Source organism: Callorhinus ursinus, unplaced genomic scaffold (assembly GCF_003265705.2).
Source record: "Callorhinus ursinus isolate GAN/ISIS: 27379988/994484 unplaced genomic scaffold, GSC_fseal_2.0 scaffold8, whole genome shotgun sequence".
Taxonomy (NCBI): Eukaryota; Metazoa; Chordata; class Mammalia; order Carnivora; family Otariidae; genus Callorhinus; species Callorhinus ursinus.
The window spans coordinates 47725877-47748337 of record NW_027397070.1 but is presented as its reverse complement, the minus strand read 5'-3'; the positions used below and the strand labels follow the sequence as shown (position 1 = coordinate 47748337).

At 44.5% G+C, this 22461-nt stretch overlaps 1 protein-coding gene across 2 annotated transcripts in view; it reads right to left on the bottom strand.

Annotated features, from left to right (window-relative positions):
* Positions 1-22461, bottom strand: part of IFT43 (intraflagellar transport 43) — an 80258-nt gene that overhangs the window by 49416 nt on the left and 8381 nt on the right. For both annotated transcript variants that reach the window (XM_073895612.1, XM_025869597.2), the window contains one exon: positions 388-452. In XM_073895612.1, the coding sequence (XP_073751713.1) occupies positions 388-452 (65 nt within the window). The remainder of the gene's footprint in view (positions 1-387; positions 453-22461) is intronic.

Sequence of the window (22461 nt, the reverse complement as noted above, 5' to 3'; positions counted from 1 at the left end):
AACATCAGGCCAAGTGAAAGAAGTCAGTCACAAAGGACCACATAAAGTAGGATTCCATGTATGTGAAATGTCCAAACAGGCCAGTCATACAGACGGAAAGCAGAATGGTGACTGCCCAGTCTTAGGGAGACTGGGGGGACATGGGAAATAACTGCTAATGGGTACCAGGTTTCTTTGAGGGGAGGGTGATAAAAATGTTCTAAAACTGACTGTGCTGTTGGTAGCACAACTCTGTTAAGGCACCAAGAACGAATGAACTGTACGTTTTAATGGGTGAATTACATGGAATAAGAATTACACCTCAAGAAAGTTGTTCTAAAAAAATTAAAGAAAAACAACCCAAGAGCCAAGTGCCCACTTCCACCCTCACAAGCTGCTGGCACTTACTTTGAAGCCTTCATGGAATCATCTGCCCAGCCTCCATGCCTGCGGGGCGGTTTGGGAGGGGGAGCCTAAAAGGGGACAAGAAGCCAAAATCACAGTCACTCACCACTGGCATTCACGCATGCAGGGGATGAGGTTGAGGTCACCTCAACCAAACTCTATCAAAATCTTTCCAATAAAAATACAGTAACCTTTTAAATTTACTTTCAAAATCTGGGTGCTTTCGAGCCCTTCTGGTGGGTATATAAAAGCAAGATCTGTCGGGCAAAGTCTACTGAAAGCCTTAGAGATGCTTCATACTTTCTAAGCCAGTGATTCTAGTCCAAGGAATTTATCCCAAAGAATCAGAGAGCAACGTAAGTGCCGCTTCTGAATAGTAAAAAATTCAAAACCAAAATAGACAGCAATGAGGAATTAAGTAAATCATGGAATACACACGTGAAAATACTATGTAATAATGAAGAACTATGGTAAAAGAGAATATTTAATGAAATGAGACTGTTTGGTATATAGTAACTTTAAAAAAAAAACACGTTGTAAAACAGTAGGTCTATGCTTCCAATTTGGCGAAAAGATTTTTAATACATAATATCTCGTGTTAATTAGCTATAAGTACATGAATGAGAGGGGACTCCAGTGACAGAACTGCGGGCAATTTTTAATTCCCTTCTTTGTGTTGTTGTGCATGGTCTAATTTTTTTTTTACAATCACCTTACATCACTTTTATAAACTGAAAGATAATTAAAAAAAGATGTAAGAGAAAGGTTTGCTTAATAGACATAAACTAAATGGGTGGGTTAAAAATCTCAGATTACTTGGGGAAGAAGAATTCACCTGCCAAGGGTGCATTCAGGAGCCCAAGTGCAGGCGTTCTGGTCCAGCATATCTCAACTGGAAATACCAAGGGATTGTCAAGCAATCCACCGAGTCAGTCAAGTTGGATAAAAGAGCAAAGAACACTTCCTATTTTCCGTTCCCCAGCATTCCCCTAGGACTGTTTTTTGAAATATCAACTTCCTTTTTCTAACAATGGCATATAACTGTCATTCTCAGTCTAAGGAGATACTTTGATGAATGGACTAAAACATGGGTTGGCCAACTTTTTCTATGAAGGGTTGAGTAGTAAATATTTTTGATTCTGTGGGCCATACAGTCTTTGTTCCACATCAATTCTGATACTGTAAGGCAATAAAGAGCTATGGACCATAAGTAAACAAACAGGTGTTGCTGTGTTCCAATAAAACTTTATAAAAACAAGCAGTGGGCCAATTTAGTAGGAAGGATGTGGTTTACAGAACCTTGAACTAAAATGCTGTCATTGCAACATCCTTTAAATTTATCACTTAAAGCCTAACTTCTAACTTTTTAAAAAAACATCCTCTCAACATGCCAAAATACCTTTATACTTTTGTATTTTATTTTGCACCAAGGTACCTTTCCTTTCTGGCTTCTCTAGTAGCACTCCAGCCTGCCAAGGACGTGCTCTATCTCGATAATGGAACTTTCCTCAGGGTGAGCCAGAACCTGCTAGAAATGACTAACTGAGAAGAAACCCAGCCCCAGAATGCCTGAATCCAACTCAGCTCCCAGGAAATGGTAAGTAGCGCTTTAGAGAAAACAAACTTGAGTTTTCTTTGCTAGAGGCAGGTAATGGAGCTATCTGGAGGACTCTGTGAGAAAAGACGAAAATGCGTAAGTGGAAAACAAGCTATTGTTTGTCTCTACCAGAGGGATATCCAAAGGAGATATGCTCACCGGTGCTGCCCACTCCACACATCCTTACCTGCTGTACCTGCCACCCACACTCACCCACCCCGAGGCCAGAAGGGGAAGCCTTCTAGTCCAAGACCCCCACTGCCCTGAGACACTGACTGAACCAGGGTACACCAGTCTGGCCCAACTGGAACCAATCGACAGCTCTGTCCCAGGAATCAAGAATCGAAGTTGTTTGGACAGCATGAGCACTGGAACTATAAGGACCAGTGGGAATCAGAATAAACCCAAAGTACCAGAAACCAAAGTTGTATGTAAGCAGAAACCAACACCCTTGTCTTGTTGAGCTCCTACTGTATAAGGCAATGTGCTAGGGAGAGCTGGAAGATTAAAGAGAACTGAATGGAACCACACTGGGCCCCCTTGAGGATGTTTTAAGGCAATCTGGCCTACAGGCTATACTCCTGAGCGTCTGCAGGTAACATCCCATATTTCTTTACCCAAGGACAGGACCATCTTGTGATAATGAATATTCCTGAATTTGGCGGTCACAGACCTGTAGCCACACGTTGTGTCTGGCCAGACAGTGGCTTCTTTGTATGTTTTTATTTTTAAATTTAAGCTACCTTTGTAAAAATTGGAAGAGCTCCACTTGAAACGTCATTTCCCAGCTTCTCTTGAAAAACTCTAAAAGCCAGTAACGCTGGGGCCGAGTAGCAGCTGCCCCTATAGACAGGCCCTGTGCTTTCCCGGTGGCCCCAGTCCCCACTCTCCCTCTCTGCCTCCTTCCTGCTGAAGTCAACGTCAGCTGCCGCCCACTACTATCGCTCTCGTGCTGTCTCTCTTCCAGGGTAGAATCCTCTTGGGGTTCCTGTGTCTAGCGGAACTGGGAATAGGAAAGCTAGGTGAGGTGTTCTGAGAAAAATGGGCAAAAGCATATATCTCTTGGTTGGAAGTGTGAGCTTTCCTTACGACTTCAGTGCGCACACCGAAGGGGCGTCTGCGTCTCACCCCCGGCCCCACGTCACTCCCCGAGACTACCTGCCCAGACCCCACAGGCCCCTGGGCGTGTGACCCCTGAGCTGCCGTCTCAGAGCTGGGCTTTCTTCTCTTGGCTCTGGATGTTGGGAAGCACAGAACGAACCAAGTCAAACCCAAGGTGCCACAAGGTTGGGGTATCCGAGTCTGCCTGGCACCTTCCCAGCGCTGCGAGATGCTGAGAGTCCGCAAGAAGGCAGGGGACCTGTGTGGCCTTGGCGGGATTCCGCTTCTTGTCTCCTGATCCCGGCAGTTTGCTACCGTGGGGTGTGGGTGCCAATCGTGATGGGAGGTGCGGAGACTGAACTGGGAAGGGGCTGCGAGAGAGGACACAGCATGGAGAAGGAGCAGAGGCAAGGGCCGCTTCGGTCAGAAGGCACTCCTCTGAGTGACCGCTAAACCGTGGGGCTAAATCAGTGGCTTCACGGCTAGTGCTCAGAGCAGTCAGTACTCCCTCTTCCCTGTTACCATCACCATCATCATCCTTGTTACTAATGTCCACATAGGAAAGGTTAGACTGCGGGTCATAAAATATACTACCATTTGGAAGAAAGAAAAAGAAAAAAAGGACTCCGTTGAGCCTGGCCTGAGCTATCGCTCTGACTACTAAGGGACATTGTGTGGTTAATAAAGCTCCCTAAGATTCTGAGAACCAAAACAACCGGCTTTATCTCCTTTAACCACAAATCCCAGGAAGCCATGGCTATTGGGGGGATGCGTACAAATCCCTTCCGGCCAGAGGAAGCACAAAGACACACTTTCTCTCAGGCTCGTCCCATTACAAAATGGTACCAGCTGCTACATTAGGATGGCAGCTTCAAAGCCAAAAGATCACCACATACGAGTCACAGTTCCGCAACCAATGGGATGGAAAAACTGGTTCCAAAATCACAGGGTTTTTTCATGAGTGACTAAAGACTTTTAAGAGTTGACATGATGCTGTAAAAACCATGTAAGCTATTCTTCCGTGAGATGCCAAGAAATCCTCTGTGCAAAGTGGGGCCGAGGCTACGGCTGTTCTCCCCGCTCCCCACTGAGGGCCTCAGCCAAGCCCGGGAGAGAGCGCAGCGGCAGATGGGAGCCCAGAGGGGCAGGCAGAACATGCTCTCTGCACACTCGGGCTTGTGCATGAAGCCGGAGCCATCTCCTTCCTCGTGGTCAGTCCTTATGTTCGGTCTAGTACTCTGGGTTCCAGGGTAAAAACATTTTGTTTTTTTAATACTCCCTACTACAAGTCTTGTTATGGCTACCCACAAATACCCTATTTAGATGAAAGAGACTTAATTAACCACTATGAAGTTATAAAAGCTCTTCCCCAGAATCCACCTTCGCTCCCCATGTGGGGAGCTGGGCACTGTCCTATGTGCACTGGGTGAGAGAGGAAAAACAGATGTCACCTCTGTCCTCAAATGTTACCCCTGTCCAGTGAGGCAGGGAAAAGGCCAAATTCGGTATATATCGGATGTGTACGAACTCTATGTGATGGCACGTCAGGCTCACTGGGAAACTTAAGAGGCCACAGAGGAGGTGGGAAGCAGGCGTCAGGGACGGAGGTAAGGGGTTACGCCAGGGACAGGTTGCATCCATGGTCCAAAGGCGAAGCTGAGGAGGAATCCCTCCACCATGGGAGAGTTCCACTGAAATTTTACAGTTTTCTTGCCACCTCTGGTGGTTCTACTGGAACACTTTCTCCCGTCTCATTAAGACGGAACTCCGGACACAAACAAAAGACGAAACGGAACTGTGCCAGGCCAGGATGTGCCGAGGACAAGGAGCGGGCAAGGAAGCTTTATGGATTTAAAATATAAACAGAGAGGAGAAAGGAAAAGCATTTCTGAAGGAACCAGATGCAAGGTATAGGGATTCCAGAGCAGCACCTAACACTCAGGATGCAGCAAACGCTATTAACTGATCGTCATCTTGGTAGGAGTACCTGGGAAAACTCTTGGGGGAGGGGGGGGTCTGAGCAGCTTGGCATCTATTCCTTCATAATGCAGGCCATAACTGGAAGCTGACGCAACGTGATCATAGTGCAGTGGTTCGACCTTAGGTGCAAATGATCTGTCTGAAATATAAGGAGATGACCGGCTTTTAGCAATATAATTTAAAAGGGCTGGCAGGTCCTTTGCATGGACAGTCCAGCCTGTGAGTGCCTGGCTGCTCTTCCTAAGAGCTACAATGACATCTAAATACCCGGTAAGCCCTGTTTCAAAAAGAGTGCCACAGCTTTCTCCCAGGGTGACCTGAAACACAGGACCCACTCATAGGCCACGCTGCTCCTGTTGCCCCTTTTAGGACCAGTTGCCAAAACTCTGCTTCCTCCTTTCCAAGGAGACAGGCGAGATGCAGGGGGACTTCAGGGGCCTGCATGCGCTCCCCAAGCGGACTGCCAGAGCTCCAGCCCCTGCCACTCCAGTGAAAAGTTGTAACCCTTTAGTTATGGGCCCTTCGTCTGGGGCCAGGGGTCCTTCCCTCTCCTCCCCATCAGATTTGGGCAGGACAAGAGAACATGAACGTATGATTTATGTGCTCTCAAATATTTTGTGTCTGAGTTCTTTGTGTCATGACCCAGGCATTTAAAGGAAAAGGAAATTTACTCTTGCTCCATCCTCTCAACTAGAAACTTACTCTTTAGGCAGGCTAAGACAGTCAGTCGTGGCATTTTTTTTTTTCTTCCTGGAGCCCAGCAACTCCAGAATCCTCCCTTATCCAAGCACTTGGGAAGACATTACCAATCTGTTTGAGTCATGACTTTGGAAGAAGTCTGTTTGCTATCCCTGTGTTAGGAGGAGGGAAAACAAACAAAACAAAAAACAAAACAAAAAAACACCCTGGATGGGTGAGGAGGGGACAGCTCAAGTGATCTTAAAGGCCAGACAGAAGACCTGATTCTAGAATTCAAAAGTCCTGGTTTCTCCTTAACATTGCTCTGCTTCTGAAATTCAGAGGCATAGCCCTGAGACATCCGCTGGGAAAACCATTTCCAATTTGGGCAGATTTACTGCCAGGTAACAGTATCCAAACTTGCTTTAAGAAGGACAGAGTCTTAAAATGTGCACCACCATAAGGGCCAGAAATAGGAACGGGTGACGGTAGCCTGTAGGCAGTGCACCCCACGTGTTCTCTCTTGAAAGCTGGAGTCACGTCTCTGAGTGTGGGAAATGAGCACAGCCTGCTGGGGCTGCCGCCTGACGGACGGAGGGGGCAGGACCCCGCATAGCTCCTGGAGAGAAGCAAAAATGTGCTCTCTCCAAAAATAAACAGGGGGCAGGAGAGACTGAGAGTAAAGAGTTGGAAGCACGTGACCGGCGGTTGCGGTCCTGAAATACCAGCATTCTACAAAAAGGAGCCTGTGAGAGGCAGGGAGCGGGCGATTCAGGAAACGGCCTCTTTATATGGTCTCATCCGAATGGGCCAGGATTCAACGAACTGGAATTACTCTGTCACAGGGAGCCTTTAGGGCCAGACTGGCTTCTGATCTTTATATGGTTCCCCCAGATTCTTAGGATGCCAAAATAGAAAAGATGCTGCAGTGCCAAAAAAGGAGCCTTTTGGGTTTAGAAACTTCTCACACACTCTTGAAAGTCCTGGAGAAACCCCACGATATGAATCAGTCCCAAATCCAAACGGCAACCTGCTTCAAAAATTCAGTGCAAACACTCGCATGAATTCCCAACAGCAAAGACAAAGCTCCCACGTTCAACCCTTTCCTGTGGGCTAAAAGCAAACTTCCCTTCCTTTCTCTAGCAACCCAACCAAAGACCCAAGAAAGGTATTCTTCGATGCTGGATGGGAGAAAAGACTAATGCCAATTAAGACATGAGTACAATGCAGGGACTGGTGTTCATTCCTCAGATCTGTCCTCCATGCCTCCACCCTGGGTGTGACGACTAATTCATCACAGACCTCAGTTTCTCCCTCATGGATTTAAGGTCACAGAAGGTGATGGACCATCCAAGCTTAAAACTGAACCCCTGTGAGTAAGCATAGCTCTTTTGAGATGAAATGGATGTAACAAAATGCAAAATCTGTTTTAAGTATAAGAAAGAAACTTGAGTGTCAGTAGATGTTAAAGCCATTAGGTGAAAGATTGATTGATGGGGAACCAGACATTCTCGTGGTGCCAAAGAATCGCCCCGTACATCACACACAGTTACAAGGGAGAAAATGTTCTTTCATAACAGAGATTCCTATCACGGCCCTCACTCACTGATGAAATTTAGCAGCATTACCAGTGGGAGGTGGGGTGCTGCCACTGGAGGCTCACAGGCCCACCCGGGAAAAATTCCTGCTGCTAAAGGTCCTCAAGCCCTCCAGTGTGATTTCCAGATTATTGTAAGAGGAACAGCGAGAGCAGGAAGGAAGAATCAGACAAATCCAGTGTGGGGGGAAACTCTAGGACAACTAGCCCAAAAAGTCAATCCCAGACTATTCTCAATTAAAAGAGACTTAAGAGACATGGAATTCAGGTGGTTCTTGACTGGATCCTGATTTGAAAAAAATAGCTGTAAGACATTTGATGACAACTGGGGAAAATGGGTATGGACTGGGTAACAGATGATGTTAGGGAACTGTGAACACTGTGAGGCGTGGAATTGTGGATTTCTAGGAAAACATCCCCATTTTTTTCTTTTTAGAGATACGTGCTAAAGTATTAAAGTGACATGTCGTGATGATTGCTTTGAAATAATTAAGCAAAAAAAATATATACAAAAGACAAATATATATCTTAAAATAGTTTATAAATTATCATTCAAGCAAATCTAGCTATTGTTTGTAACTGCTGAAGCCATGCAGTGGGTATACACTGTTCATTGTACTATTGTGTCTATTGTGTCTACTTTTCTGGATGTTTCCAATTTTAATGTCAAAAAAAAAAAAGAAAGAAAGAAACCAGATGCATAAAGTTTAATTTAATGAAAGAGACAAAAGGCAAGGCTGATGAGGGAGTGGGACACCTATCGATATAAGGGTTGTTCATGAATCTGTCTGCTCAGGGAAGAACCATGCTGAATAGGGACAGACATTCTTTGCTTCATGGTTGGGAATTCTTAACACCAACACCCTGAGGACTAGAAAACACCAGAAAACTCTACACCCCAAATCTCCGGTCTTGAGATCCCTGCCTGAACCACAAGTGACAGGAGAGTGAGCTTTTTATACAAAGTGCCTCCTCACACCCTCCCCCACTTCAGTTTACTATGGATTACAGTCTAGTCGTGTGTATATACGGATATATGAAATTTGGGTAAGAAAAAGATGTGGTGGAAAGAACACGAGACTGGACACCAAGTCACCCAGGTTCTAGTCCTGATTCTACCACTAACTACTTCCATGATTCTGGATTTTCCCTCAAGCTAGAAGGGATTCCTTTCAGTGCTACAATTCTGTGATTCTAGGAGTCCATGAATTATAGTATTTTTAAGTCAGGGAGAGAGTATCTAGGCTAAGAGATGTAAATGATGACAGAACATTTATCATCGGTTTGAGCTGGAATGAAGGAGATGGAGACAGAGAGAGAAAGAGAAGACAAGGTCCAGAGAAAAAATGAGAATAAGCAAAAGGCCGTGATCAATGGTGAATAAGCCAATCTAGGCAATGACAAAGAATATACTCACTAATTCATAGCTAATGATAATAATATTAGTCAACATCCCCTGAGGGTTTGCTAGACACCAGAGCTTTAGCAGGATTGCTCTGTAGAATCCTCATGCCCCAGTGGAGGACAACTACCACATTTACCATTGCCAAGTTTACCAATGAAGAAACTGAAACTTAGAGGTTAACTCACCTAAAATCATCCTGTTTCAAAGTCATAGAGCAAGGATTCGAGTCTAAGTGTCTGACACCAAAGCTCTGCACTGAACCAGGTGCTATATGAATTCCTAGACATTAGATGCATGCCAGCTAGAACAGCCTTGAAAAGACAGAGGAACTACAGAAAAGACTCCGTCCGGGTTGAAACAAAGTGCCCAATAACAAGAAAGACTAGAATGACAAGGGTAAAGCTTAGGAAGAGCAAACCCAAAGGACCATCTTCTTCCCTGACTTTCTGGGCACAGAGTAAGATGTAGCTGCTCATGACGGAAGTGTGTGCAATGAGATGGGAGGACCAGAAAGTAGCTTGGTCTAACCCTTACCCTCTGCAGTGCGGTCCGCCGAGGGATGGCTTAAGGGTAAAGTCAGAATTAAAAAGTGATGCCAAAAATAAACTACGCTGGCACTGAGCACTGTGCCAAACTGTATTAAGATGAATTCAATAAATCTTTTTACTTGAAAAGTGGCTATCTTTACCGCTTGTCACAAGATCTGCTCCTCTCATACCAGCAGAGCAGTAGTTGGAAGAACGAGGGAGAAGGGAGTTTGCCAGAAAGAAGGAAAGGGGAAAGGCCAGAGTTTTAAAAGAGGGGTGGAGGGACCGGCTGGGGGGAAAGGAGGGAGAGTCCTGGGTTCAAATTCTAGAGTCATCACCTTCTGGCTGTGTAGCCTTGGGCTAGTCATGTCTTCACTAGGCCTCCTTTTTCTTGTGCGAAACACAACAACCGTCCTGAGTCCCTTACGGCTCCATTGTTATTAACACCGGAGACCGTCTCTGGCACAGATAGCGGCTGCGATACGATTTATCAGAATTCATAACAGTAATAAAATGCACACCACGGAGCCAAGAATCTTGAATGCCTACGGCTGAGACAACAGGAAGTTTCGGACAGGCAAGCGTGCCAGGAACCTTTATCTGGGGCTGCCTGGCACAGCTTTCATTCTGGGGACCCAACTCTTGCCTGGTCTAGCTTCCCTGAAGACAGGGAAATCCCCTAAAGTCGCGCGAACCAGGAAAAGGCCGCCAGAGTTCTGCTGCTCACTGAGAAATAAATGTGATCCTCAGGACAACCACCGGGCCTGGCAATTATTCTGGCGGCGTCACACTTCACCAAATATTCCCACATACCCTATAATAAGATACCCATATCCCATATCTCAGTCCACGGCCATCAAACTGCCCACTTCAAATGACTCATGGGACGGGGACAGGGCTGCCAACAGTTTGCCAAAGTGGCTGATCCAAAGAGAACAGACTTCGGCCCTCAAAATCATTCTTAAAACGCATCCTGGATTTTTCCACCTTGGATGGCATCCTCTTGATCTCAGTTCTACCCCTCTGGGTCATCCTAAAGCAGCTCTCCCCTCTTCTTGGGGCTCTACCTTCCAGACACTTATAAAGCAATGCCCTGGTTCTCCCATACTTTTTGCAGTTCAGCCAAAATAAACATTCCTTTCAACTTTCATCATAAATCAAAACCAATATGTTTCCGTCATTCTCTTAACTCCTTTCAGTTTGCTAAAATCCGTCCAGCATGCGTGGAGCCAGAAATGTGCACCATGTCGAGGGTGGAAATTCCCAGAAGTGCAAGAGGCAGCCCCTCCTGGAACCTGTGACTTGGTATAAGCATGGTCTAGACTTGCTACCTCAACCAGATCCAGAGTGGAAGAACTCGGAGGAAGTTGAGAGTGGAGGAGCAAGCTGTAACCTTGATGCTTTAAGAAACCTGATCTCTCACAGGACTCCTCAAGGGAGATGACGGAAAAGAAATGGAGGGAGCTTGACAGAAGTCTTAACCCACAGGCTGGTGGCTCCCATCACCTAAGACCTAGAAAGAGCAATGCCCGGCTCCACTCCCCGCTCGTCCCCGTGGTGAGATGCCAGACGTCACGGGTCTCATGCTGCAGTCCTTCTCTATCCTGCCTCACTTGTGGAAGCAAGAGGAGAAGGTGCCAGCATACAGCAAGGTCATGGCTGGCAAGTTAGCACCCACTTTACTCTACCCCCCAACATTTCAAGTAATTCAGTAATCACAAATTAAAAAAAAAAAATGCTAGAACTGTGTTTCCCAAACTTCGAAATTTCATGGACTATCAGTATTTCAAGAAACAAAGTTTGTATGGAGTAGGAGGTGGTTGGCAGTAGAGAGTTAACAGTTTTTAGTTTTGTTAAGAATCTTTAAAAAAAAAAAAACAACCACCATTTCCTCTCACGATCATTTCACCTTAAAGAAGGGACCTTTTCAATTTCCCCAGTAGGAAGGACACAAACCAGGATAAAGAATGTTCCTTTCATTTGATTAAATTTAGTTTATGAAAAACTTACTACATTGTTCTTGGTTTTCTCATGTTGGTAAAAACTTCCTCGTAGACCAGGGTTAAATATGCTATGTTCTATCTCTTTTTCAGCTTATCAGTCCAAGCCCAACATGGATTTCTCAGGCTCTCATCCCACCCTTTCTGGAACAAGAAAGGCTGAAGGCCAGACACTCGGCTCCTCCCAGGTGACGATACCCTAACACAACAGGCATGACCTAGGTAGTCACTTAATCTATATATTTTGCTACTCAGTTTGAAGTTGTGCAGGAAGACCTCCTATCCTTCGAACAGTCCACCACCAACCTCTCCAACTTTAGAGGCCTTTCTAGATTAACTTCAGAACGCTCAGCACAGCATATGCACGAATGGGTACTGCCAGCCTGGTGACTGTATCTCAGATCTCTGGGCCTCTTTCACACCTACGTCTCTGACCATTACTTCCAAGTGCACCACTGATGTCAGAACACTTTCCGTCTCAATATCGGGGCACCTGGGTGGCTCAGTCATTAAGCGTCTGCCTTCGGCTCGGGGCATGATCCCAGGGTCCTGGAATCGAGCCCCACATCGGGCTCCCTGCTCAGCGGGAAGCCTGCTTCTCCCTCTCCCACTCCCCCTGCTGTGTTCCCTCTCTCGCTGTGTCTCCCTCTGTCAAATAAATAAATAAAATCTTAAAAAAAAACACAACACCCTAACTTAACTGAACGCCCCCATTAGTTACCCTAAGAGGAAATCGACAGGATCTGATTCTGCAACAACCACTCTCTTTCTTTTCTTGCCAATAGTACCACTTGAAACAATGATGTGGATTCTGAAACAATCCAAAAGCGATTGGCAGGTTCTGGATTCAGTAATGGGAGAGTAGTTTGTATTCGACTAACATTCACACAGATAACAACTATAAAGTCTGGATGAAATTCGAAGGCACTGGAGGGCAAACAAAAGCAGGCAGAAACTGGAAGGGACTTGACCCTTGAAAGAAAAAACCTGTACTGGGTAAAAAATCCATGTTTAAGTGGATTTTCCCCTTGAGTGCACTCTCCGGTCTGGGCAGCAACTGAGCAGCTAGAACTCAAGCAGAAAGCTGCAGTTTTATTGGCCTGAGGACAAATTTGGTGGCAGCCAGGGTCAGTAAAAATAGAAAGGGAGAAATCCTGGGAAGAAAGGGGTCCCAGATCTGCATTTTTATTCCCCTAAAATTCTTTAGGCAATACCTGAACTGCAGCAAGAAACCCAGTGAAAAGCAACTGCTGAAGAGGTAAAAAGAAAAAAAAAAAGCATATACACAAAAAAATGCTGAGTGGGGATGAGACTTCAGCTGTTGCTCCCTGCAGGGGACAGGAATTAGTTTGAGTTCCACCAAGTTAAAGGTATTTGGTACATACCTTGAATTTTCATCACATCTTAGGAGTAAAGACCATGTCCCAGGACTACGGGACTTAGTCTAGGACTAAAGGCAAAACCAAAATAGACCTGCCCTAACAAAGTCTAAAACTAAGTCTTCCTAAGTTCAAGGTGCTCTGCAAATAATTAAACTGCCTACTAAAACAAAAATCAACACTTTTCAGAGGACAATAACATAATCCAGAGTTTCCACAATGTATTATCCACAAGGTCCCGTGTACAAACAAAAATGACTGGACATGTAAAGAAACGTGAACATGTGACCTACAATCAAAAGAAAAACCAACAAAAACTGACCCCAAGATGACCCAGATATTGGAATTAGCAGATAAAAGTTTTAAAGCAGCTATTTTGTAAATATGTTCAAGGACTTTAAAGAAAAGATGATCATAATGAATGTACAAATGGGGAATCTAACAGAAGCTAAATTAAAAAAAAGGAAAAAAAAACAAGTGGGAATTTAAGACTTAAAAGTTCAATATCTGCAATAAAAAGTTTTAGTTTGACGATAGCAGAAGAAATAATCACTGAACCTGAAGAAAGAAAACAGAAAATATCCAGTTTGAAGGGAAAAAAAAGATAAAAGATGAGAAAGAAAGTAACAACGCTTTAGGGAGAAAAAAACACAGGACAAACCAAAGGGACAATATCAAGCAGTTTAACACATATGCAGTTGGAATCCCAGGAGATTCCAACTGGAAGAGAGAGAGAGAGAGAGAGAAAGAAGGAGAGAGAAAATGGAGCAAAGATATATTTGAAGAAATAATGGCCTAAAATTTCCCCAATTTGGTGAAAAACACTGACTTACTGATCTAAGAACCTCAGCAAATTCCAAGCAAATCACAGCTAGCTACATCACAGTCACACTGCTGAAAAACAAAGAAGATAAAACGGAAATCTTTAAAGCAGTAAGAGAGAGGAGAAAAGATTTACATAAAGGAGAACAATCCTCAGAAACAATGAAGGCCAGAGGACAAAGGAATGAGGATCTTTAAAGCACGAAAGGGGAAAAAATTCTCAATTCTCAAGAACTCAATATGGACAGAAAATATCCTTCAGAAATGAGCGTGAAACAAAAATATTTTCGGATCACGCAGATCGGGGAGTGGTTCTTAGCAAACCCGTACCGTAAGAAATGCTAAGGGAAGTTCTTCAAGCTAAAGAGAAATGCTGCCAGAGGGAAACCCAGATCTACCAGGAAGAAATGAAGAACAGGAGAAAGGGCAAACATGTGGATGGATATAAAAGACTGTCTGTTGCTCTTTACGTCTCTAAATGACAGCTATTTAAAGTGAAGTGACAAATGGTATTCTGGAGTTTCTGAGGTACGTAGGTTTAAAGCATGTGACATCACCAGCACAAAGGAATGAGAGGGGTCAAATGGACTTCTGCTGCATGGCTCTCACATTTTACGTGAAGGGTCCATGCTAGCAACTCCATGTAGCCAGGGATGAGTTAAAGATGTACATTCTAACCCCTGGAGCAACCACTAAAATAAAGTATAAAAAACCATACCTAAAAAAACCAATGGAGAGATGAAAATGGAATACAGAAGCAATTGGCTAAACAGGCTGACATAATTCTCTATTATACTGGGTAAAGGCATGCGACCAGAAATGTTTCAGTCTATCACCAATGACATTCAACATCAGTCAGTACCCTTTTGCTGTAAAATATCATTATTAAAAGGATATTTTACTATCATTCTGCTCCTTCTCAGTAATTATTGACATGCTACACAATGAGAAGGAATCTAGCCGAGCTAATGGTTTCAATGAGGCTTTCTGATCACAATCTTCTGGTTCCTAACCAACTGGATATTCTCTAGTCACAGCACACCTTTTCCATCTCCTCACCTCTCCTAAATCCTGGCATTCCCCCCTGGGTGTCTTTTCTCTGACAGTTCTTTCAAGTAGAGCTTGTTCATTTTTTTAAAACCCCACACACCAGGGCCCCAGCTGAGGCTCACTCCCCAAAGTTCCTTGAAGACCATTATTCTTCCAAATTATTACGGAACACTGCTCTAGAAACTCATCTTGTTCAGCTACATTGCCTCTCCTTCCTTCTTCATGTCCATCACAACTGCAGTGAACACAGACCAATTCAAAAGTAGGGTATTACTGCTCCTCAACCTGCCCCACCATTCTAAGCAAAGTCAATGCTCACGTCAACAGTCCATCCAATGCTTAGCCAAAGAGTTCCCGGACTCTTTAAACACCGATGACCTTGCTACTTTTTCCAACGTGTCACAACCTGGAACTGCTCCATCCCTGAAATACCTAGTCCCCTCCTTCCCTCCTCAGCCAAGAACTTCTTTCTTGGTTTTGCTTCCTTCTCCATCAACCCAGCTCACTCCCAAGGTCCATCACACTATGCTTCACTCTCTGGCCTTTTTACCACATTTCCCCTAGAACTAGCCCAAATCTGGATCAAGTCACCCATGTGCCTCCACTCTGTCAATACCCACCTGCTGAGGGTGTTGGGTACCTGTACAACCATGCAAGTTAAGGCCTACCAAGCTCATCTTCTGCCTTCTTTCAGTGGGATTCTACTGGCCTCCCAACTTCGGCCTCACCTTCCTCCAATCTATACTCCATACCTGCATGGACCCCTGGGAGTTACGGAGAGTTCTAGATAGGGAAGGGATGCTAGGTTTCAATCAGGAAGCATTTTCTATGTAAGCATTTCTGATACACTGCCTAACAAGTTCTCTAAAGAACGGCATCTGAATATCCAGGGCCCTCGTAACTGGGCTATGATTTCTTTTCTCATTATAAATAAGTATTTACTTTCATAGTTCATTTTGAACTCATAATTTTGAATTATTTTTCCTGAAGAAGGCCTCCAAACTATGTAAGTCTCAGGGTCCACAAAACCTGGATCTATCTGTGACCAGTGCTTGCCAAAGTGCTCTTTCTAAAATGCAAATTAAAAAAATAATAAGAGGGGGCGCCTGGATGGCTCCATCAGTCACGTCTGCCTTCAGCTCGGGTCACGGTCCCAGGGTCCTGGGATCGAACCCCGTATCAGGCTCTCTGCTCAGCGGGGAGCCTGCTCCTCCCTCTCCCACTCCCCCTGCTTGTGTTCCCTCTCTCGCTGTCTCTCTGTCAAATAAATAAAATCTTTAAAAATAATAATAATAATAATAGGGGCACCTGGGTGGCTCAGTTGATTAAGCGTCCGACTCTTGATTTCAGCTCAGGTTATGATCTCAGGGCTGTGAGGTCGAGCCCCATTGTCAGGCTCTACACTAGGCATGGAGCCTGCGTGGGCTTCTGTCTCTCCCTCTGCCTCTGCCCCCTCATCCCCGGCTTACATGTGCTCTCTCTCTAATAATAATAATAACAACAACAATAACAACAACACTATTTAAAAAGCAAATTTGGTCGTAGCTCTTTTCTGTTTAAAACTCGCACACATTTGCACCTGGAGATCATGAAAGGTTTGTGAGCTACCCAAAGGAATGGGAAGTTTTTCCTATATGTTTTTTTTTTTTTTAAAGATTTTATTTATTTGACAGAGAGAGAGAGAGCGAGAGAGGGAACACAAGCACGGGGAGTGGGAGAGGGAGAAGCAGGCTTCCTGCCGAGCAGGGAGCCCGATGCGGGGCTCGATCCCAGGACCCTGAGATCATGACCTGAGCCGAAGGCAGTCGCTTAACCAACTGAGCCACCCAGGCGCCCCTTTCCTATATGTTCTTAGATACCCCAGTTCTGAGGACTCCCACATCTGTTATCACTAGTTTTCAACTTTCTCTCTTAAGCTCCAGACCACATTTTCAACTGTTTACTTGACAGACCTCTTTGAAAATCCTGAAGGCAACTCAAATTCAAAATGCTCTGAACTGAAATAATGATCCCTTCTTGCTCCCCCACTGCTGAGACTCTTAAATCCTCAGTGTCAAAAACATCAGTATCTATTCAGTCATGTTAGCTACATGTGGGGTGAACTCCAGACTGTCCTTCCTCCTACCTCCAACAGCCGACCTGCTACCACACCCTATCTACCTGCTCTTAAAAATGTCTCTGGGCACTGACCTCTTTCTTCAACCCCTTTGCCAGGTTTGAGTTAATTGTTTCCCAAAGGTACGTATGCCACTGTAAGCAAGACAAGTGCAGGTGGTACGTGGACATGTCTTTTAAGAACAGCCATACATTTAATTTTTTTCCTATTTTATTTAAGTTCAATTAATTAACGTATAGTGTATTATTAGTTTCAGGAATAAAATTTAGTGATTCATCAGTCTTATATAACACCCAGTGCTCATGACATCACGTGCCCTCCTTAATGCCCATCATCCAGTTACCCCACCCCCCCACCTCTCCTCCAGCAGCCCTATTTGTTTCCTAGAGTTAAGAGTCTCTTATGGTTTGTCTCCCTCTCTGATTTCGTCTGACTTTATTTTTCCCTCCCTTCCCCTATGACCCTCTGTTTTGTTTCTTAAAGTCCACATATGAGTGAAACTGTATGATTAATTGTCTTTCTCTGATGGACTTATTTGGCTCAGCACAATACCCACCAGTTCAGCCCTGCATTTTAATGTGAAACCTCAGAGACCACCTTATTGCTAAATCCAAGAGACCCTGCTCGGGCCCTCTTAGTGCCATCGAACACTCTTGACCGCTCCCTCCTTCTTGACAGTCTTATCTTGGCTTCTGGACACCACAGGTGCCTGCACTTCCCTTCCCCACTCTGGCCAGTCCTCTTCAGTTTCTTTGGGTGAGACATTCTTTGGCCGTGTATTCCTTAAACATGGATGTTCCCCAGATTCTGTCCAAGGGCCTCCTCTCTTCTCATGCTACGAACTCTCCCTTACAGAGCTGGGCTTACATTTACCGCCTCAATACTGATGACGTCCAAATCTCTAGCTCCAGCTCAGAGCCCAGTCCGGAGCATTCGTACCACACAGCAAAGCTCCCTGGAAGTCTTCAGCTAGGGGTCTCATAGCCATCTCAAGCTAACCTGTTCCTAAACTGAACACATCGTCCCCCCCTCCACCTGTTCCTCATTCATTGGACAAGTACCTTACTGAGGACCTACAAAGTGACAGGCTCAGGGGGAGCAGAACAGTCACTTCTGGAGCTTGTAATTAGTGAGGGACAAGGACCTAAATAATTACACAAACAGGGCGCCTGGGTGGCTCAGTCAGTTAAGCATCTGCCTTCGGTTCAGATCATGATCCCAGGGTCCTGGGATCAAGCCCCGCATCAGGCTCCCTGCTCGGTGGGAAGCCTGCTTCTCCCTCTCCTCCTGGCTTGTGCTGTCTCTCCCTATCTCTGTCTCTCTCTCTCAAATAAATAAAATCTTTAAAAAATAAATAAATACACAAACATAATTACAAATTGTAGATGAAATGATAGAAAAAGTTTAAAAAAAAGAAGCTAAGGAGTATAATAAGGAGGGGTAAGAGTGATATTTGTGCTGAACCCAGTGGAGAAGAGAAGTAGGGGTCAGCCCAGCAAAGACTAGGGATGAGTATTCTAGGGATCCACTCCAGTCCAGTCCATTCTACTGAACTATAGTTTTCTAGGGAACTAGAATAAATAGGGAACTTCATAAGCAAAGTAAAGACTCCATGGGACTACAGCAGGGTGGCAGGTGTGAAATGAGGTTGGAGATGTAGGCAGGTACCAAATCACACAGCTCCAAGGTAAGGATTTAGGAATTTTTTTTTTTTTTTTTTTTTTTTTTTTTTTTTTTTTTTTAGTGAGCTCTACACCCGATGTGGGGCTCGAACTCACGATCCCCAAGATTGAGAGTTGCATGCTTTACTGACTGAGCCAGCCAGGCGCCCCTAGGATTTTTTCTCTTTAATCCTAAGTGCAATGGGTATCTATTAAAGGGTTTTGAGTATGAAATGAATGATGCACGTTTTTATCAGACTGCTCTAGCTGAGCAGCAGGAGGGCAGAAACACAAAAGAAGAGTCCAGTTATAAGACAACTGCCACAGTTCAGGTAAGTTCCGAGTGGCTTAAACCATTTTGCTCATTCTTGATCATTTTTTCCCTAACAGGATGGTTAGGGAAATCTATGGTTATAGCCATAGATTTCAAGAAACCTTTGCTCTGGGACCCTGGCCTGAACATAAGTCAATTCTCATTACAACAAAAGCATCATTATCATGAAAATCTTCACATACCAGAAAAAAAAAAAAAAAAAAAGATCTCTGAACACAGGCCAATACTCTACAAAATTCCAAACAGGAGTCACGTCAAATTCTAATGTTACAACAGCACCTGAAGTCTTTTGAGTTAGGTCATGATAAGTGGTTATGACCTGTGTTATTAACTCGCATGTATGTTCTTTTAATACCAATTAGGAACACTGAGCTGAGGGTTCTGATCCTCCTTGAGACAATGCCAATAGTAATCTGTCATAGACACCAGCTTGGCTTGTATCACCGATTCATGGACACGTATTTTTTATGAAGCACCTCGCATATACTTGTAATAGCAGGATTTGGAATACTTAGTCTCTTATTTTGTGAAATTAAAGGACATTTTCTAAATCCTATCAGATCACTACTAATTCAATGTTCCTTCTGTAATGGGCAGATTTCTCTCCAGGGTTACTAGAATCTATCATATATATGAGAACACTCTAGGCTCAGAGGAATCCTCAGAGGAAGCTAAGAATTTTCAGGACATAAATGAAGTGTGAACACTGTAAACCACTGGTCTACTAAGCACCTCCTTATAAAGGATAAGCCAGGAGAGTCACAAGTCAGCAATACTGTACTTGAGCATACCTTTGAGTTTTTCTTGACCAGCAAACACAAACACATATAGTGGAGTGTAATGGCTACACTGAAGAGTCATCAGTGAAAGGCTAGAAAAACAGAGAAAGGTCAGTCTAATATATATATTAATTATGATAATATTGCCAATTATTTCAGCATCATATAAGAAACACTGGCGTCATATGGTTCATTTGTCAAAAGAGACAAGGCGGCTGGTTTTGGAATATATGGAAACTAGCTCGTTGCTTGCAAAAGTAACTTCCAACCACCACTCCACTACTGGTAGGCTCAACTGCTCCAGTGACAAGCCCAGCATGCCATGTTCTCTCCCTTACCTTCCTGACTTGGCGCAAGCTCATCCCTCCACTTGGAGAATATTCTCCTCCTCTACCCCTTCCCTAGGCTCACATCTACTCATCCTTAAAGTCTCAGCTCAAGCATGATTTTTTTTTCTAGATAAACTTTCTGGATGTCCCCCAGAATAAAAGGGGCTCAATGTAGGTGTCCCATATTTTTCTGTGTTCACCCCTACCCGGCACTTACTTCTCTGTGGCCCCCAGATCAAAGTCTGAAAGGACAGGGAACATGTCTGGTTTATCACTACATTGCCAGCTCCAAGCACAAATGCCTGGCACGTAGGAAATTCTCAATCTAGTTTCACAAGTGAATGAATGGATTAATTAATAGGTATTACCTTCTACTTCAAGGTCAATGAAGTCACCAAGGTCACTCTTGCCCTCATTTTCTACCCGTATTTCCCCAGAATGATAGAATGATCTAAGCCAGCAATTAAAGATTATTCTTTGGAAAGACTGCCAACCTCTAGACAGAGGGCTGGGTTTTGAAAAGAAGACGGAAAGAGACGAGCAGATAACTGGTCTGTTGCATAGGCAGAAAGGCCTAGAGAGAAATAAAATAGCTATCAAGTGGCACAAAGAATTCTCACCAAGAGGGCTCCTCATCCAAATGTTTCTGGTCCTAAGGGCCAGTTAGTTCTAAGAAATGTGAATATCTCCATATCTTGAACAAAACTGCAATCAAACCTAAATGGATGATACTTTCTAATTCTCATGTGACACAAATGACCATAATAGTTAGCATGTACCAGACACTATCGGAAGAGAGTTATACATTCTCTTATTTAATCTTCCAACAACTCTAATAGATAGCTACTACTCTTATCTCCATGGGATCTGTGGAGATGAGGAACCAGGCTTAGGGCGGGTAAAGAACGTACCCAGGATATACACCTAGCAATTGGCAGAGCAGGGCTTAAAGACAAAATGATAATGCTGTTTCCTTCTCAGGTTGTGTAGATCACGAGAACCACAGCTACTGTGGGGCACTGGGCTAAACTCTTTACACATACTTCTCACTTAACCCTGCCCACAGGGGCTGAAGAGAACCTTCAAGCACTGTTCAAGCACCACCTTTCAACCTGAGACTCGCAGGAAGTCAGCGAGAGTGACTCTCCCTGCCTTTAGAGAGAGCAAAATGAGTCACGAGTTGTTCCCGTGCGTCGTGCTGGGACAATGAAAGGGTTTGAGGCAGTGCTGGAAGAGAATCTAAAGATGCAATTTCTAAGGGCAAGCTCTACCCTCAGTTGACATTCCCTCCCACACAGTGGCAGCCCTAGGGATGGTGAGCGATGTGCATCGCCCACCCTGAGAGAGAGAGTTCAAAACTGAAGCATGCAAAGCATGACATAAATATGAAGTGTGGAAAACGCATTCCTCACAAACAGTCCTTCATCAAATTCCCTGCATCCCTCCTCGACGACGTTATCAGGAGCATCCTTCAACCCAGCCCATTGGAGAGTGCCTACGAAAAAGGCTGAAAAATGTGACCAATCAGGAAAGTTATTTTTGTGAGAAAGAAGAAAAATGTCACCAAAAAGGGTCAGCAGATAACCCTATTGGGCTGAAAATAGCTGCCCGGTTGGCAGAGCAGTCAGGGAACAGGCAGAGGGCGAGAGACGTCATGCAAAGCACCGAGGGAGCTCCAGCTGAGTGAAGCTGCTGAGGGATGAGGAAATTGGCCTAATTTGGGAACATGAGCCCAACAGCATTGCTCAGATTCCTGCGAGAGAATCTGGCTAACTTTCAGTTCTGCGTCCTCGGAGGAACACTGAAGGGAATGGGGGGTGGAGAGAAAAGGAACAGCTGTGACTCAAACATTTCTCCAGACAAGTGGACGAATAAGGGTCCTCAAGTGAGAACTTACTCCTGCTCCATAAGGACTCCAAGGGAGTAACCCAAAAGCTTCTCTGCTCTCTCCAAAAGCCTTTCTCTGCTGGGAGGTCAGTGCATCTACCTATCTAGCAGGAATCACAGAGACTAGACTAGAGTCAGAGATGAGCTGAATGACTCTGGACCAGTCATCCAACCTCTCGAAGTGTCAGTGTCTTCATAGCTAAAATGAGGTGAGAGGAGCAACCACTTTAAGAGTTACCGTGAGGCTTAACTAGGACCCCGCATGCAGTTAACAGAGAGAGAGCAATCATTCCAACAGAAGCCGAAATTATTATTAAAAGGACAATCTACAAACTAAAAGTTAAGCCACAAGGAGGTCGAGACCCACCTGAGAAGTGCTCATCCAAAAGACAGGCCAGACCTAGACAGGTTGTGCCCGAGATTACTTTTCGCCAATCCCATTACATGGTAGTGTAACTCTATGGTAGAAAGTGTCCTGGTCTTGAGGGAGGTGTGTAAGAGCAGAACCATTTGAATCCACAGGAGGTGAAAGCTCAAGCAGAGGAATCCACTTAATTCTCAGAGCTGCCCTGACCAGAGAAAGGTACATAGTGCAGACATGGAACCATCTCAGTAACCGTAACACCAACCTAAACTGCCACCTGAACTGTGCATCCAGTAATCCAAGCCTGATTTGTGACAGGTGACCCCAAAAGCCCAAAACACAGAAGAGTGCAGTCATAAACTTTCTTGACGCTTGCCGTTTCTTGAGAGATTCCTGTGAGCTGGAGACTGTGCTAAGCACTTTATCTGTATTACCTAATTTCTTTATGACAACTCTAAAGAAGTAGGTACA